The sequence below is a fragment of the Mugil cephalus genome, chromosome 4 (genome assembly GCF_022458985.1).
Source record: "Mugil cephalus isolate CIBA_MC_2020 chromosome 4, CIBA_Mcephalus_1.1, whole genome shotgun sequence".
Classification (NCBI taxonomy): domain Eukaryota; kingdom Metazoa; phylum Chordata; class Actinopteri; order Mugiliformes; family Mugilidae; genus Mugil; species Mugil cephalus.
The window spans coordinates 24,129,575-24,146,932 of record NC_061773.1 but is presented as its reverse complement, the minus strand read 5'-3'; the positions used below and the strand labels follow the sequence as shown (position 1 = coordinate 24,146,932).

At 42.4% G+C, this 17,358-nt stretch overlaps 1 protein-coding gene across 2 annotated transcripts in view; it reads right to left on the bottom strand.

The window, feature by feature from the left end:
• Positions 1-15,513, bottom strand: part of iqsec1b (IQ motif and Sec7 domain ArfGEF 1b) — a 178,648-nt gene extending 163,135 nt beyond the window's left edge. For both annotated transcript variants that reach the window (XM_047582022.1, XM_047582028.1), the window contains exon 1: positions 14,751-15,513. In XM_047582022.1, coding sequence (XP_047437978.1) covers positions 14,751-15,028 — 278 coding nt within the window. In that variant the 5' untranslated portion in view covers positions 15,029-15,513. The remainder of the gene's footprint in view (positions 1-14,750) is intronic.
• Positions 15,514-17,358: the final 1,845 nt, after the last annotated feature.

Sequence of the window (17,358 nt, the reverse complement as noted above, 5' to 3'; positions counted from 1 at the left end):
TATAACCTGCACACATGGAAACACTCACTGTCATTTGAGCAATCGGGTATGATCATTGACTAGACTCAAGAATCTAACAATAAAATCCAGAACCTTACTTCACAGTTTTCAATCTCCATCTATCAAACCAGATTTCACCAAACATGTGGACCAGCACCCTACTGGCCCTGAAATGTTTTGCCTCTGACATGCAGCACTGTGTAATGTAGCAGGCTGAACCACAGTCTTATGATGAAACCTAAAACTATCCATCTGGAGAACGTGTCGAGGTTCTCAGTCATCCAGGTAATTGGACTTGAGGGGTTTCTTAAAGATGCCTCATCATCCAAGTAGCTTCTTAAATTCTAAGAAACTAATCCCTAATGACACCGAGGAAGGTAAACGGTCATATGCCAGTGCAGTGGTTGGGGCGCATGCGCCCACGCGTTATCCGGTTAAAGTCCAATTAAGCACATACATGCCGAAGAAAATTGATTTCCAATTGCACTGTCTGGGTGTCTCAATCAGATAAGGAGAACTACAATTTTGGTCAGAATAACATGCTTACATGGACTCAAGTTGTCCAGTTAAAGTCAGATTAAGGCAATAGGCGTACATCAAGCTTGGGTTGCAATTAACGCCCACCTCACACAACTCCATACTATAAACTCCATCAAAGACAACCAGGCAACACAAATTCAAAGACATCTCAGCTAAAAACAAGACAATTGAGAAGAATTTGGGTGATTTTGTGATAAACACAACATTGGGTATTATCAGGTCTTTTGGTCCTTCATTCCTAATGGTACCACGGCGCACTCAAAACACCAGACAAAAATTAAATGGTGCCTTTATAGCAGAAAATGGAACATAATGGCAGGTGGCCTGGGCATCCAAACACCTCATGGAGGCTTTCAGAGTTGAAGCTGTAATCTCAGTCCTCTTCAGCCTGGGGACGTGTCTGTGTCTTCTCTGCTGGACCAGCAGTCAGGGACCCTGAAGGCCTTTCTTCACCGTCCCACCGAGGGCCTTGGCAAGGACGGGATGGGCTTGCAGTTTGCGGAGCCATTCTGCAACACCACAGAGCCGTGACCAGCTGCACCCGAGGATGTATCAGACACATTTGCAACAATTTACCATAAAAGCCGCCTTGTGGCAAAGATGGCGAACGATAACAAGCTTACTTAAACACACATAAGTACTCTAATCTACCCATTTAGCCCAGGTCAATGAAGATGTGATCAACAATAAGAATATTTACATACTGCAGCTTCAGCACAAACCAAACCACGCATGAAAATAAGTGAACTCGAGGGTAACAAAAATCAGAAGACGTTTTGTGAACTCTCTACAATATGGAGTCTAACAATGTTTGAGCTTTTAGACATTTAAACGAGTAAAAAGGAAAGTAAAGTGAGTAAAATAAATAATAATATTTGTTGTTTCCCTTATCAGGTAAAGCCAGAGTGTGAAATATGGAAAAACATTGTGATTTTTAAGGATTTACAATATGTTAACTCACACAACGTACACAGTGAATGTAAATACCTGCTTGATGCCAAGTGACAAGTTAATCAAATATGAAGGATATGTCCAATAAGAAAACAAAAGAGACAGTGTTCTTTTTTTTCTTATTTTTTTTTATTGACAGCATCTGAGTGCCTTCTTTTACAAATTTAATTTGATCAATTAGGAAAACAATATCTCAAGTGATTAATTATTATGTTGTGGTGCATCAAACTGTCTCCAAGATCTAGATGGGCACCTGGATTAGCCTTTCATTTCCTTACTCGTTGTAGAGTGAACACATGCTTAACATGAGGTGCAAGATAGTAGGGAGGCTGTATCAATGACTTGTAGACTTTGCTACTTAGAAATTTTCATATTTGATATTTCATGTTGGTTTCTTTTAAAGTAATGCAAAATACATTAACAACTAACATGTTGGTCAGTGCACTAAATAGTTTTATTAAAATACATAATTTCATGTCAGTCAAGAGCCATTTCCAACATGTTTTTATCAGTCAGTCTTTGTAGGTCTAATGTTGTGCGTCTAATGTCCTGTGTGTGTGTGTGTGTGTGTGTGTGTGTGTGTGTGTGTGTGCATGTGTTTGTGTGTGTGCATGGGTATTTGTGAGTGTGTATGTGTGTGCAGGAAGCGGGAAGGGTTCTGCAGGTTCGTTGTCTGTTTTATATGTGAAGCACCTCGTGTCGTAATGTCTTTGTATGAAAGCTTGATTTGATTTTGACTTGAATATTAAATTTCACACACATTTTGTGTCAGTCTGTGAGTAACAGCTCAGTGCGTCACGCCACACATCACGCCTTGTCCTCACAACAACCAGCATTAATGTCAAATTAAGACACAGCCTTCCCAAGTACAGCATCCAGAATAAAATCTGAATACCAGATAAGCATTTCATATAAATATGTGGCAACCAAAAATCAGGCACTAGAAAACACAACCGTAACATTATGGGCCAACATGAAACTTCATTTATTTCAAGCGAACTTTGGTCAGTGCAGCACAGAAGATCAAAATCCAGACCTGTATCTAAAACGATTTATCTGTGTGTGACACTTTTAAAAGACTTAGAAGATGTCGTTTTCGCCAACTTTTAACAAACACTCAACCTTTGACAGCGTCTGAGAAAAGCTCCAGGATCCAACTGTATAAGCTACGAGTGGAAAATCTTCGCCTCTAGAACGGCTCCAGTTTTCAGTCTGATAGCTGATGTGAAATGAAATGGAACTCACCTCTCTGTGCTGTCAATACGTCCATATTGGCTCTGTGGCCTTTAAAGATGTGCTTGGCCCAAAGCGCAAGCTGTGTAGGTATCACAAACACTTTCAACATTGTAGTGGTATGGGACAACATTTGCAAAAAATAAACCAAAAACCAACACCTGCCAAGTTCTCAGAGTCAACATTTCACTTTGAATAGAAGTGAGGCACGAGAATAATTTTAGGCATTTTTTTTCCCCCCATTTCACTTTAAATCCCACCATGTGGCTTCACAAGATAACAGCTTTCCGGAATTGCTGAAAATTACTGAGGTTACACTTGATCACGACAGGGGGTGTCACGACAGGGGGGTGTCACGTAAACCCAACAAACTTCCTTCTTCTCTGAGAATGTGAGACACATTTGTGATAGTCACAAAGTCTTTAAACTTAGCTTCAAACAGACGAACGTTTGATATCGTCTAAATAACGTGCCATTTGTCTGTGTCAGAGTCGTTCGTGCATGGCGCCTTTCTCCAATAACGTGAATCAGCATATTTGACAAAAACAGAAACGCAAAACAAACTGCGCTGACTGAAAATGCCAAGATGACTCACAGAGGAATTTACCAAAGTAGTTTTGTGAGTAGAGCTGCAGGCGTCCTTCGGTGAGCTCATTTACACTCACACCTGACATTTAGACATTATTCCCTGTGCCACAGAAAACATGTATTTGATCACTAACTGAAAAATGCACATTTTATATTTGATGGACAGGAACAACAGATGAGGTTTCTCCACCAGGAACTGGATTATGTGACGGCGGTTTAAAGTTTTGCAGTCACCCTCATATTGCCGTCTAGCTCTAGTCAGTTTAGAAAGACTGTTTGCTCTCTATTCCAACGCCCTAAAAAAGTCTAAAATTCTACTCACACAGGATTAGTTTTACCTGAGGACGTTCTGTGATTCAAATGTTAACCCCCTACATTTGTGTTTCATGTGGTGCATTCACACGGGATAAACAAACTCCGTGTTTCAGTCAAATTAACATTTCGTTGTTGTGGCTCTGCTACTTTCCATCTGTTCCACTCTGTGTCAGAGACAGTTTTAATAACCTTGGATAATAAAAATATATTTTTGATGCTTTTTATCCCGGGGAATAAATTTACCAACAACCTGGTGGAATTTAAATCGGCTCCACCTTTGTTGATGAACACATGATTTAATGATTTCATCCGTCTACATGGGTGAACAGTTCGGCGACATCTCAACTTCGCGCCCTAATATCTGTCCAAAGTTTAAATTGCAGCGCATCCTTTAAAATTCTTAAGTAACAAGGGGCAGAAAATAGCCGCAAAGCAAACAAAAGTCGCAAAAAAGTAAAAATTCAACCGTAAATCAGAGATGTAACATCCTGGGTTACATTAAGGTTTGCCTTCTCAACAAGGGGTGCTCTTTCATAAACAAGGTTTTGCCTCATGAAAAAAAGCACCTTAAAACGAAAAGCACAGTGATGGACGTCTATTCCGTCAAATAACGTCAACAACTAACGAACTATTACCGTATTTCCTCTAACTGTGGCCAGAATACCTGGCTGTTAATGGAGGTAGGCTTTTATTTGTAATTCCCTTTGTTCATTTGTAAGAACCAATATATTTGCTCAAAGTTTTCCTACCATTTACTCTGCTATTTTTTTACTTTAGCAGATACAACATACACACAACAGCAGCCTAGAAGACCACATTTGACCCTGATTTGACCTGAGAACGTTTCCTTGATCTTCACTGATTGGCTGAATGAAAACCACATGCTTCTAAACCTCACTGACAGGGACACAGGTGCAATTTAAGATGTGTGCTGAAGTCATGAAATACGGTTTCTTGCCCCATAAAGGGTTAATATTTATTATAATGGCTGCCCTTTATCACCCTACCTTTGACAATTATGGTCACTGTGCCATCATCCGGTAATGGTTCAGCTCATAAATACGCTCGTATATGCTAAGATAATGAAGCCATTTGAAAGTTAAAAATATATCATATTTTCCATCCAATCATGCTAATGTCTTACGGGATCCAGGGATCAAACCGAAAGGTCTATTAAAAGGATATTTAAATATTTGCTGCTTGGATCCTGGGAGGGATCAAATAAAATATCTTTCTGTCACTTCTAATAAGGATTTCTTGTGTTCGTCTGATACGTGGCTGCATATCAACTGGAACCGTCAGCAAACGTGCTTGGAAAGCAGCGAGTATAGATAGTGTATTGTTTCATAGTACAACGGACGTACAGCGCAGTCACATCTAGCAGCCAGATAATAATGAAGTGGAGTGTGATGATGTGTGTTATACCATTATCATAAGAGCTTCCTCATTTGTCACGGTATCTTACAGCGATGCAGAGGAGTTAATACTAGCTGACACTTTCATCTTTCATTCACCGCTAAACCACTAAAAAATACACAGCGTATCGACACACGCCTTCCCCCCTAACATCTGACAAGGCAGGTGGGGTGAAATTTACAACTCCAGGTCGTTCAACAATGAGCCCCTAGGTCCACTGTTACGTAATGGATGAGCAGCGGTCAGGTATATCTAAAAGATAGGGTCCTGGAGCTGGCGGAGAAATGGCTCCAGCTCAATGATAGATGGCCTCCATTACCCACCTGATGAAATCCCAGAGAAAAATGTTATCATCTGCTCTAAAATAGACGACGCCACGGGGAGTACAGTTTGATGTGGTCCATCCAGGCAAATACCAATACTGTTCTATGCAGTACAATGAGTGCTAAGGGCTAGTGGTAAAGAAGTAAATAAGTCAACAGAGGGGAAATGTGCATGAGTCAGTGTGTCTAACAGGATACTGTGTTTTTTTTGTTTGTTTTTTTGTTATTTTTGCCCAGTGAGGCTTCAAGCAAGGCATTTTTTGTTATCTTAAATTTGTTTTTCTGTGGTGTGTGCTCATACAAGTTACAGTCCCCAAACTTAACGGCACAGTCCAGTCATATAATCACCACCCAGGGCAAAGGTCTTCAACAGTGGGTCCGCAACCCATAGAGGGTCCGCGGAGGTACTGCAGAGGGGTCGCAAAATCTTTGGTTGATTACACATTTTTTATATATTTTTTTGGTAATTTTCCCCAACAAATTTAAATTTCTTTAAATACCCATTAACATGAATCCAACATATTTTAGTAAAAGGAAAAGGGTTAGCTAAACACTGAACCCAAATGATGATAATAATAATGTATATTTAACTTGACCCCCTGACCTAGGGTTTGATGAAAATGCATGGGCATGTGCTCATTCCCACCAGTTTTGTCATTGTCCCTAAAATGGCACAGTCACCAGTAGACTACGGAGATGTGAATAGTTCAGTTTGTGTAGCGGGACACAATTTTCCATTATTTGTGTTGGTGTTAATTCATTCTGTGTGAGCGGCTTTGCAATCAGCCATGTGAGAAACCGAATGTGACCTTTCTTGTTTTGTGTTTTTGTTTTTTTTAAAAAAAGTTTTCTTTCAAGAATACAAAAAAAAAATAAATCAGATTTACAAAAACCACTTTAGGATTAAAGTCGGATCATTACATCTGAGTTTCTGCAACCAATTTCAAACCAGGAACAGCTACACAACCGTACGACCGAAAAACAAACAAACAAAACAACGGGTTGTGTGGATGAGAGAGACTTTTTAAATACACAACGTCCCCTTGTCCACATCAGCGCGCCAGAGGAAGAAATGAAAACTATGCTCCGGATTGTAGTTTGTGGTGTGAGATTTAATTACTGGGATGCACTCGACTGATTTGTGAAACCTTAAGCAAAGATTGTTTTCAGTGCTATCTCATATTTGACTGCTGGTGCCGAGCTTTATTTTTTGTGCACAGTCACATTCAGGGAAACACCAACATGAGCTATAGAAACGAAGACGTTTGACAGTGTCCTTGCAGAGAAAAGGTTTGTTAAGCGACGCAAAAAAAGAATACTAGGAGTTCATTCAGAGGAAGAGTTACAAAGCACTACACTCTACATGCATAAAAATAATCTTTGTCTTCATCTTCTGACATTAGTCACCATTATAAATAAATGCTGACTAACGTGGAGCTCCAACGACTGCAGCCACTGCAAGAAAACATGGCAAGACGCCGCTTGCTTGCTGTCATTGTCGAAGCCGATTTAATTGGAAATCATATCTGATTGACATTAAAACCGACGGTGAAGTAATTTTAAGTAACAAGCCAATTCCTGTTCATTTGGAGGTTAATTAACTTTTCAGTTTCACATCACGATCTCACACCAGGGGGCAAATTTAAAGCACGGGATGTTTGATAAATAATAATAAAGCGGAAATAAAAAATAAAAGAGTTTATTCCTTCGTTTTGGGTTCGCCAACACATCCGTTTCTCATTAGCGTCTGCCTTCCAGTCTGCACCTCACCTGCATAAAATATCAAAGACACTGCAACAACGAGCTCTGTACAGTATATAGCATGGTACATATTTAGAATAAACACAGACAGAACCCTATAAAGTTGCAGATTACCGTTACCTCACAAACACACTCCATGAATATTTAATTCCAAAATGTGTTCTGATGTGTTCTGAAAGTTTATTTATTCTTCTCATCTCCTGCATTCAAATGGCAGCCTGTCAAGACCACCCTCGGGGTTCAACATCCACACTGTTCTCTGTGTGAAATGTATTTCTACTTTGGCTTTAAATGCATCGCAAACAGTGCGCACTCCGCGGCTTGCCCACAGCAAGTGTGACATACGCGCTTATTTAAAAAGTCGGAACTTTATTATATTTATATTCCTGACCAATTTTCATGTGTCCTCTGGCAGTGTTCACTTCCCTGACCTCTGATTCGCTGCACCCTCTGAGCTGCTGACCAGCGAGCTGTTATTTCCTGCAGCGCTGCACACTCACATGTAAACACTCTGGACCCATGAAGCCTTGAGTCCAGGTCTGAAATAAACACCTGCACTTGGAAAAGTGAAGGCCACACAGAGATTCACTCGTTTAATGTTCCCATGTGTTGATGCAGTGAAACGGAAAGTTCCCTCAGTTCAGCTTATACAATGAGGCTGATGTGCTCTAAATGCAGCATGCTGTTATTTTCATTAAAGTTGTTCAATTTCTCATTCCTAGATTAATTGTATAGTGTGTAAAACCTATTTAAATATTGATTGAATACATTCCCATCAGTTTCCCAGAGCTCAAGAACTTCTCATCAAATGTCTTGTTTTAAACTGACATAAACCTGGTTGTTTTTGGTATTTTTCCATAAAGAATCAAAAGGTCCCTTCCATAGACTGTATATAAATATGGACAACATCAACCCCACTTCCTTATATCGGTAAAACTGATGCTACTTTCCCAGTACAGGCCAATAAATGCCACTACAACTGGTAAAGACATGTAAATATATAATATGTGTTTATTTCATTTATTTATTTACTTCCTAAATAAGTTTTTTATTTATTCAATATTTATACTGCTTCACGGAGCGGTTGGCATGGCAACTGGTAGTACGTAACTAAAACAAAACTAGTCAGAACAATTGACATTTACACATGCATCAGAATTATATTAACTAAAACGACCGAAACCATCGTTGGAAAAAAAAAAAGTTACCTGAGGTTTACTTTAATGTGTTAGTTTAGCCCAAGTCTCATCCGCTAACACAGGGGAGGTGGAGCTTATGACCTTTACTGCAGCCAGACACCAGGGGGAGCTCTACTTGCTTTGGCTTCATTTTTCAGGAGCCGTTCCAACGTCCATCTTTAATGTGAAGTCTACGCCTTCTAAATGGTTCATTGAGGCTAATGTGAACAGAGCAATCGCACTCTGTTCCACGACAAATCAGATGAGCTGAAGCAGGTTAAAGAGAGTGATCTTAGTCTGCACATACCCCCCCCAGAGTTATTTGTTTGCAGTGAGAACAGACATTACCCATGGACCCGTGCAACTATTATATAATTATTCTAATTACATAACCAACCAGTTTACCTGACGAGAACCTGTAAGGTTAATAGGTTGTTTTATGCCTCCAGAGCGCACGGCACAGCTTATAATACTGTTGTATATGTGTAACCTAGATGCTCCTTCAGGCTGAAAGCGTTCACATACACAGACCACAGGAGAGCAATAAATGCTAGTGCTCACAGTCGCTGCTGATGCTCCATGTATGATTCAGTTATTTCCTGAAACCCAAATTTCCTGCAAAATTGACCCATCGCAAAAACGCTTGAAGGCAGCGTGTTGACGGAGAGGCAGATCTTTGGGCCCGGTTGCTTTGTATGGATTTCCACGAATGCTACAAATTGTAAAGTTGTAGCAAATGATCACTTACTCTATTAATCAAAAAAAAAAAAAAGAGATATACAGTAGTAGGTGTAAGAGCACTCTAAAACAGCTGAAAACTGAAAGTGAGTGCATCCACTGCTTGAGAGACAACAGTTTCTCTCCTTCAACAGGCGCATAAACGTCAAAACAAGATTTAACACCTCCACCACACACAGTCTACACTCCTTAGTCTGATCTATTTCGTCCCTTTGTCCAAATATGGAACAACACAAATAACCCAGATGTGTATCAATCCACAGAAGAAAACGTTCCTGAACAAACACACTCTTATCTCTTGTCTCAGTGATACGTTCTAAAAACTGGCTGTAAAAAAACATCCATAACAGAACGGAACACTTCAAAAGATTTACATCTACAGTTGGACGTAATGGGCTTGAGAGCAGGGGAAGGGGTGTGAAGTGAACTAACACTTTATTGATTTCGGTCTTAATGGGATTAGTTGACAAATGTATGCTAAAATCTGAGCTAACTAAATAAAGATGTGTCCCTCAGTAAGACACTGGACCCTGGAGTGTTTACCACTAATGTGGGAATCTGTGTGTGCATGTGTGAAGCGGCTTAACCCTTTAAGACTGAACGAATCACTGGCAATCAGTTAAAGCTTGCGGTTTTTAAATTACCGTAACTCACAGTAGTTTGGGCAAACGTGTGGCCGAACACTGAGAAGTTGTGCTTTTGTGTGGAAGACATTTGTGACATTTCAAGGGTTTAACTAACTTTGTTTTTACCAACAAACTCCTCCAAACAACGCTTTCTTCCTGGTGCTCCCCGGATCTTGCGTTGCTCTTCAACCTGCAGCCGACAACAGCGGCGCGTCATCATTACCGTAATGGCAGCTTTTTTTTTTCCAGAAAGTGCAACTTATGAACTTTGTCCACTGGTGAGTTATGGTAATTCCGTAGTAAATACTGTGTGTGTAAAAGACATGTGTAAATATCACTCACCATCAGCCCAAACTGATTAAAATGATCCTACATACAAACATACAGTCGTGCTCTTTAATCTCACGGACCACATTCTGTTGTTGCGCCGTGTCCTGAACACTAATGACGCAAATGTTTGCAAACCAAACAGCCAAAGGAATCTTTTTTTTACGCTGTTCCAGGCAACATATCAACCAACACAAACACCATCTGACCTTGATAAGAGCTACGCACGTCCGTGCCAGTGTTGAAATTTACTCGGTGGACACGGGAAGGCAGCGACTAGCACGCGGATTAGCTCATGGAGCAGACTGTGGCAGGAACAGCACGCTCCCACCTTATCAGAACACGGACTGGCTGCGAGCGGCGTTCTCCCTCTAACTTCACTCATTACCTGGTGTAACGACGGTGACGTGTCTCGCTGCATGGTGATAGGCTAACATTATGCTGTGTGCATGTGTGTGTTTATGTGTGTGTGTGTGTGTCAGAGGGCCTGGGAGGAACAGAGCTCCCCCACTGGTCCTCTAGTCAAGGCCGGGACTGTATGCTGACTGTGGTCAACACAAAAAGAACAGCTGACGTGGCCCCAACGTGTTGACAGAACACGAGGGACACGGTTCCCTCTCAGTTGTGCGTGCAGAGAAAGTGTTTTTAAGTTTAAAATAAAAAAAAAATGTTGTATGATGTTTGATTTTTTAACCACATCCGAATGCTAATCTCTCCAAGTCAGGTGACAAAGGGTCACGCCGGGATGGAAGAATCCCAAGAGACGAGTTCAAACCCTCTGCTCTGCACAAATAACTATTTATAGCCCCCGTGTGAATGATGAGCGAGCGAATATGATAATGATGTCATAGGTCAAAAAAGACCTCACAGTACTGCGCTCAGCACAAATAAAACCGAAACCAGGTTAGCGCTGCAGATGCAGCTTTTTCCCGAGCAAAACTACATTTTTGCGAAGGCGGTATTTTCAGCGGGAGCTCCAGCTGCAGCCGAAACCCGGAGCGGCGTCTGAAGTTCAAACTATCTGCGAGACTGTGGAGCGGATCGTTCTCTGCTGGAGACGCTGCAGTTTCATATTCACAGAGGCAGGCAGGCGGGCGGGGAGACGGGAGGATGGAGGCGGCGGAGGAAGCTCGGATAGCGCGAGGACTGCCTGACTGCAGTTAGACGGCAACACAAGTCTGTCATGTGTCAGAGAGTTTGCCGTTTCATTTTTCCCTTAATATCCCTCTTTGTATTGTAACGAGCGCTGGAAATGCAGCAAAGCAAGATGCTTTCGGTGCCATCCTGGAGTTCACTGTGTTTTGTCCAAACAATAAGTTGCCACCAAAACAAAAAGGTCACACAATCTAATATTTCATCTTTAGCTTTGACTACAGCAGCATTCACTGTGGCATTGTTTCGATAAGAAGCTTCTGCAGCGTCGCAAGATTTATTTCCATCCGATGTTGTGTTAATTTCATCGATTGAGTCTGACCACAATCCATGTGTGAAAACGATGCCTCGTGCTCCCAGAGCCACTCTTTCATAATTTGAGCCCCACAAATCCTGGTATTGTCATCTTGGAAAATGCCCGTGCCATCGGGGAAGAAAAAAATCCATCGACGGAACAACCTGGTGGTTCAGTACATTCAGGTAGTCAGCTGACCTCGTTCTTTGGGCAGAATGTTGCTGAACCTGGACCTGAGAACCTGCAGCAACTAGGACTGGGTGTTTTAACACTTCATACTAAATACCGGGATTTTCTTCGTTGAAGTACTGGTGTACTTGATTACACGGCGTTGGGAACGTTGCACCACAAGACACTGTTTCAATGTAGCTTCAATGTAGCGCTAAAAACACGCATGATACTCCTGTGTCAATCCAAGGCGTGGTGAAGATGGAAAGGTCCGAAAAAATGAAGCAGCTGAACAAGAAGACGTGTAGGTTGTTAGAGTTCTTTTTTTTTTGTTTTGTTTTACAAAAATCCGATGTTGACCTAAAAAAACATTTTTTGCAAGTGTTGTCGGGCTACAGTTGGCAAAACAAACAATGTGGTCCATCCCCTTAGACGCAAGCATGTCTCGGAATATCAAGAATGGATGAAGTTAAGGTCAGAGACCTCCACATCAGCAGGCAGCGCTAACACGGGGCCATGGAAACCTGTTTCACTACTAGTGTGGGATTATTGTACAATATTTACTCATCATCACAGTAAAATAGTCCATCCTTAGTCAATATGCTGCATTAATTCCTCTCTCAACCGGTAGAAAATGTTATATACCATCAGAATTTTCAAAAATATCGTGCTCACACCGCCCAGTCCTAGAACACAGCACTGCCCCCACAGACCATGGTTCCCCGTTATCCGTCCAGTCTCCTTAGATGTTTTCTCTGCTTGATGCATGAAAGAGATTTGACCCTCCTCAAACAGACTAACATCTTTTCCATCGACATGACTGTTTAAGAAATGAGAAGCTACTCATTGCATCATTTGGGGTTAAATAACTTGTTGCCAGCTGAAAGGTAATCGCCCATCCACCTACTTGCTTCGTTAAATCCAGGTGGGGACTTTTCTTTGGCCAGGCGGTGTGTGTGATTTATCAAATTGGATACGGTCGTTTTTAAAGCTGAAACTCAGCTGAGTGCTCTCTTCTTTTCTTTTTTTTTACAAAGTCTGCAGCCGATTGAAAGAAGGGGGCTGAGATGGAGCTGCGTTATGAGAAATGCATGATTCAGCTTTTTAAACACTTTAAACTATGCTAAAATCTTACAGGCAGCGCTGCTTTTAAATTTAAACACTGTGACTTCCAAAACCGCACAGAACACCTTCAAGGCGAACAGTGAGTGGTACGACATGAAAATGAGAAGCCATCGCGGTTTTATCAGTATCCGGCTCTGTGTGCTGTCTATCTTTCAGAACTCGAACATTTAAGTCAAACTGTTTGTACTGCTGAATAGCAGGACATCTTTCCACAAAGCAGCAGGCGCATTTAAAGTAGCGCAACACAAATGAAAAGGCTCCATTTCGATTGAAGTCAGGTTATACTATGAAGAACCAACACTGTCTTTCTCAGCCCCTAAGGGTGGTTTGAGTTCATGCTGTTGTCATTTAACAAGGTTTATATTAACAGAAAAAAAAAAATCTTTTCTGTTGAACAGAAGTAGTCCGACATCCAGCTCCCATCTATTTCACAGTAAAACACGTTCCCTACAAACCATTGTCACAAATTTTGCGCAAAAACAGCTTTCTGTTGGACTCGGCTACGTTGATTCTTTACACTTCATGTTTTGATTGAAAGGAGGAAACGCTTCAGGGTCATATTATGTCCGGCTCAGACATTCCCGACCTCCAGCAGGAATCGCCACTAGATGATCGGGGCCAGTGACTAGATAGTGTTATTGATCGGCTTAGGGCTGCATCTCATCTCGTACGAATCTTTTACGTGACAGAACATAGAGAACGTGTCTAATTAAATGTCATTTCCAAATTTGCAATTCCTTCCAACAATGAAATGACTTCAACTGACTTGGAATAGTTTATCCGAACCCTGTGTATTCCCCATTAATGTGATGTTGAGGATCTAATGGTTCCCTATGCGCTTATAGCCAAAATGTTACAATGCGCCTGGACCAGATCCCCATGTTCACAGTGTAAAGTTAGCAGATCCACAGTGGGCGCATTAATGGAAAGCTCATTTATGCCATCTTTACAGAAACCAGAAGGCCTGGGTGGAGTGCAAGAGAATATTTGATAAAATAGTTTACATTCCTGGACGAGAGCTTCTTGAACTGTTGAGTGGAGACGCAAGAGTTCACAAAACTGTGATGAATTTATACATATTTCATCTATGTGGCCCATCCTACCAGAAAGGCTCTGTATGGAAAGGTTGACCAAAAAGTTCTGCTTCCTCGTAGCAGTAAAACATAACACATTACTCACAGATGGAAGAATGTGTTTTTATGTGCTATATATTTATATATATATATAAAAAAAATAAAATAAAATAACAAGCCACAGCCCACGTTTGTTCTCCCACCGATAAAGCAGTTAACCTTCCATGTTTTGGCAGCTTTGATGGAACATTTCTGAGTAATTCCTGATAGTGGCACCGGGCTTCTCTCCAAACCAACTGCGTTGTTTCAAATTAAAAGCCTTGGTATAGGGAGGGATAAGTCCAAATGAGGCGAGAGAGTGTTCACAAACTATCTGGGAAATACAATAACCGTCACAACTGTGCGCATAACAAGAAGATGTGCGAACTCGAATGAACAACACGGCTCCTGGTTTCATCTCCCGTCGAGATAATAAAAAAAAAAAAAAGAAGAAGAAAAAAACACCAACCAACCGAGACCCGTACGCACCACGATGGTCTGATACAATCTGCGCCGTACACAATGTGATTTGCACTGTGGCATACCGAGCAGTGCGCCTAGCAGCAGGATCCGTTACGCAATACGCGTGTGTGGAGCTCGTGGAGCTCGTGGAGCTCGCATAGCTCGAGCGCGCGTCTGCAATAATCCCCGACAAGGTACAAATTACACGGGCGGTTAAAGAAGCGGATCCGTGACAAAGTGGCGGAGAAGCGGGCGTTTGTTTGTTTTTTTTGGCGGATGACTGACGGTGGCACCGATGAAACGCGACGCGGAGGAGGTCTCTCTCGCCACGGTGGCTGTGTAGTAAAACGACCCGGTGACACAAGCAAGCACAGCTGTAAACTTTGACAGCGCACGGGCTCAGGCAAACCGAGAGCGGCACCGACCGACGGAGAACTTACTTTTCCTGCGCGACGTTCTCCTTGATGGCCCCCAGGCTGGAGTGGTTGCCCTGGAGCCTGCAGGTGGCCAGGTGCCGCTGGTGCTGATCTTTCAGGCAGGCGTTTTCCTTGCAAAGATCCGTCACCTGGAGCTCCAGCTCCTCGATCCGAACCCTCTGCTTCTCCAGCAGACCCTGCTGGGTCTCGATGATCTTATTCAGCTCCTTTAGGTACTCCGCCGCTTTGCTGGGGTTCTCTGCCGGGTTCTCCATCTCGTAAAAGCCCCGCTGCCCGTCCATGAAGGCGATATCCACACACGCAAGCGGGAGGGACGCGAGCTCCTTCCTCACACCTCGCACCTCGCACGCTCAGGAGGAGTAGTAGTAGGAGGACTGAGCGCAGTCAAATCCAGAGATCCTCCTTCGCTCCGACATGGCTGGTGCGTGGTTCTGTAGTGGCGGCTTTGCCGTGAAGTTGACCGGGTCTGGTGCGCTGCCGCACGGAGCCGCGTCCATGAGCTCTGCAGCACAACAGCCTAACTAACCTCCAGTCAGCCGCTCCGTACATGGGGGAAAGCGTTTAACTCTTTCGGGGCCGAAGGTTCTGCGCTCAGCGCTGCGTCCAGCCCTCTCACATTTACTAGAGAGGAAGGAAGAGAGAGTGCGTCTACTCCACTCAACAGGTAGCCAGAGTATCCGCTGAGCCAAACCGCGGGTCTGCACTCACCTGGACACCAGCGTTCCTCCCTGCTTAAAAATGAGCCACTGAATATGTTCCTCCACCTGCACGGAAAACGGCTAGAAGGAGAGTGGGGGGGGGGGGGGGGGGGGGGGGGGGGCATCACACCGTGCTCACTCCCTGTTCACAACACTCAACAACAAACCCTCCCAGACCCCTTCCCCCCTCCCTCCATTCCCCGAGACACCAAGGCAAACATTTCTGCATGCACCATCCGCAGCAACAGCTATTTCTCGCCTGTTATTATTCCGGCCATTGCATCACAGTATATTTCCATTTTTATTTTTGAAATTGTATATATATTGTTTTTTTTTTCAACACAACCGATATCTAGTGAGGCCTTGACCATTTCATTTCAATGTGCAACAAACTAGGTCCAATTTGCAAAGTGTAAAAATTACATAGGAGACTTCAGTATCAGAATTACTTTATTAGTCCCAGGAGGAAACTGCTATCCCTAATTTACACCAGGTAAAGCTTGAGAAACGATTTAGTACTTGTAGCTTTTTCGCTGTAAGGTAACAAGTTGACTGTGTCTCACACAGATGGGGGTGCAAACACTTGGTCATGAACTACAGAGCTGGACAAACTGCTGTGCTAACTACATGAGTTAACTAATGTCAACCATCGAACAAACTAAAGGAAAATCATAAATGAAATATTGAGAGGCTACCAGAAGTCATTTTATTCTAATGTCTCTCCCCAAGAGTTGAGGCTAGACCACTGGGCTACAGCAGCACCGTGTCTGTCACATCTTATTGTCTTTTCCTTTGACACTTCCAGAGGGAAAACTTCTTTTCATTTTGAACACACTGCACACTACACGGCTGTACTTTAAAGTTTGCCAGCTCTCGGGACCCCTTACTGGCCTCTCTATTTCCATCGAAGCAGGGTCAGCATAGCAAGCCAGGGATGCAATGAAGACAAAATCTGAGTTTAAGACACAGAGACACAGTCCTATTCATCTCTGGAGTCATAGATAAAACTGAGTCCATCTTCAGTCTCCTCACTGAGAAGAGCCGGCTGTTTTTTTTTTTTTTTTTCGCTGAACAGCGCGATTATTTTCTTTTGTAGCCTCCTGCTGCTGCTGGAACCAAGGCCAATGAGAGACTATACCACAGAAGTAAGCTGGCAGAGTGAGCGAATGTTTCCCTCAACCTTATTGGAGCTGCAGTGCCAGATGAGAATTTTTAGTCAGACTATTTGACCTATTTTTTATTTTATTTTTTTAACATAAAATAATGACTAGAGAAGCTTTAATACTAGCTGTACTAACTGAAACAATAAAAGGAAAAACACCTCAAACCAAGAGCCAAACGGTGAATTTGAGAGACAGCTACTGACTTAAAATCATGAATGTTCATGATATGAAGTACATTATTTTTTGATGATTTCATATTCTTGTTTTAGGCAGATCAGTCACTTCGCTTTTCTCATCATCATCCCATGCATGATCTCTGCTTTAACTGGGCACAGCTGCAACACTGTTTAATGCTGCATTAGACTTAATTAAAGGCAGACTATAAGATTCACATTAAAATGCCATCAGCATTAGAATATTATTAAAAAAAAAAAAAAAAGCTTCCAGTGGGAGAACAGGTATCATGACAAGGGGAGCTCATTAGAAAAAATATGTAAAAAAAAATAAATAAATAAATAAATAAAAGAAAATTCATCAGGGATGTTTTCATGGAGGAGGAGGTGGGCACGAGGAAAGCTGCTGCAGTGCCTCAAAAACCAAAGGCCTGACCTTTGTTACACATACAGCCCGTGTCTCCTCCCCGAGGGTTCGCTGTGTACAGTCAATCAAACACATATGCAGCAGCTGTCTTTGCATTTTTTTCCCGGGCCGTCTCCCGGTGCTAATACCCCACACACCTGACCTTTGGTG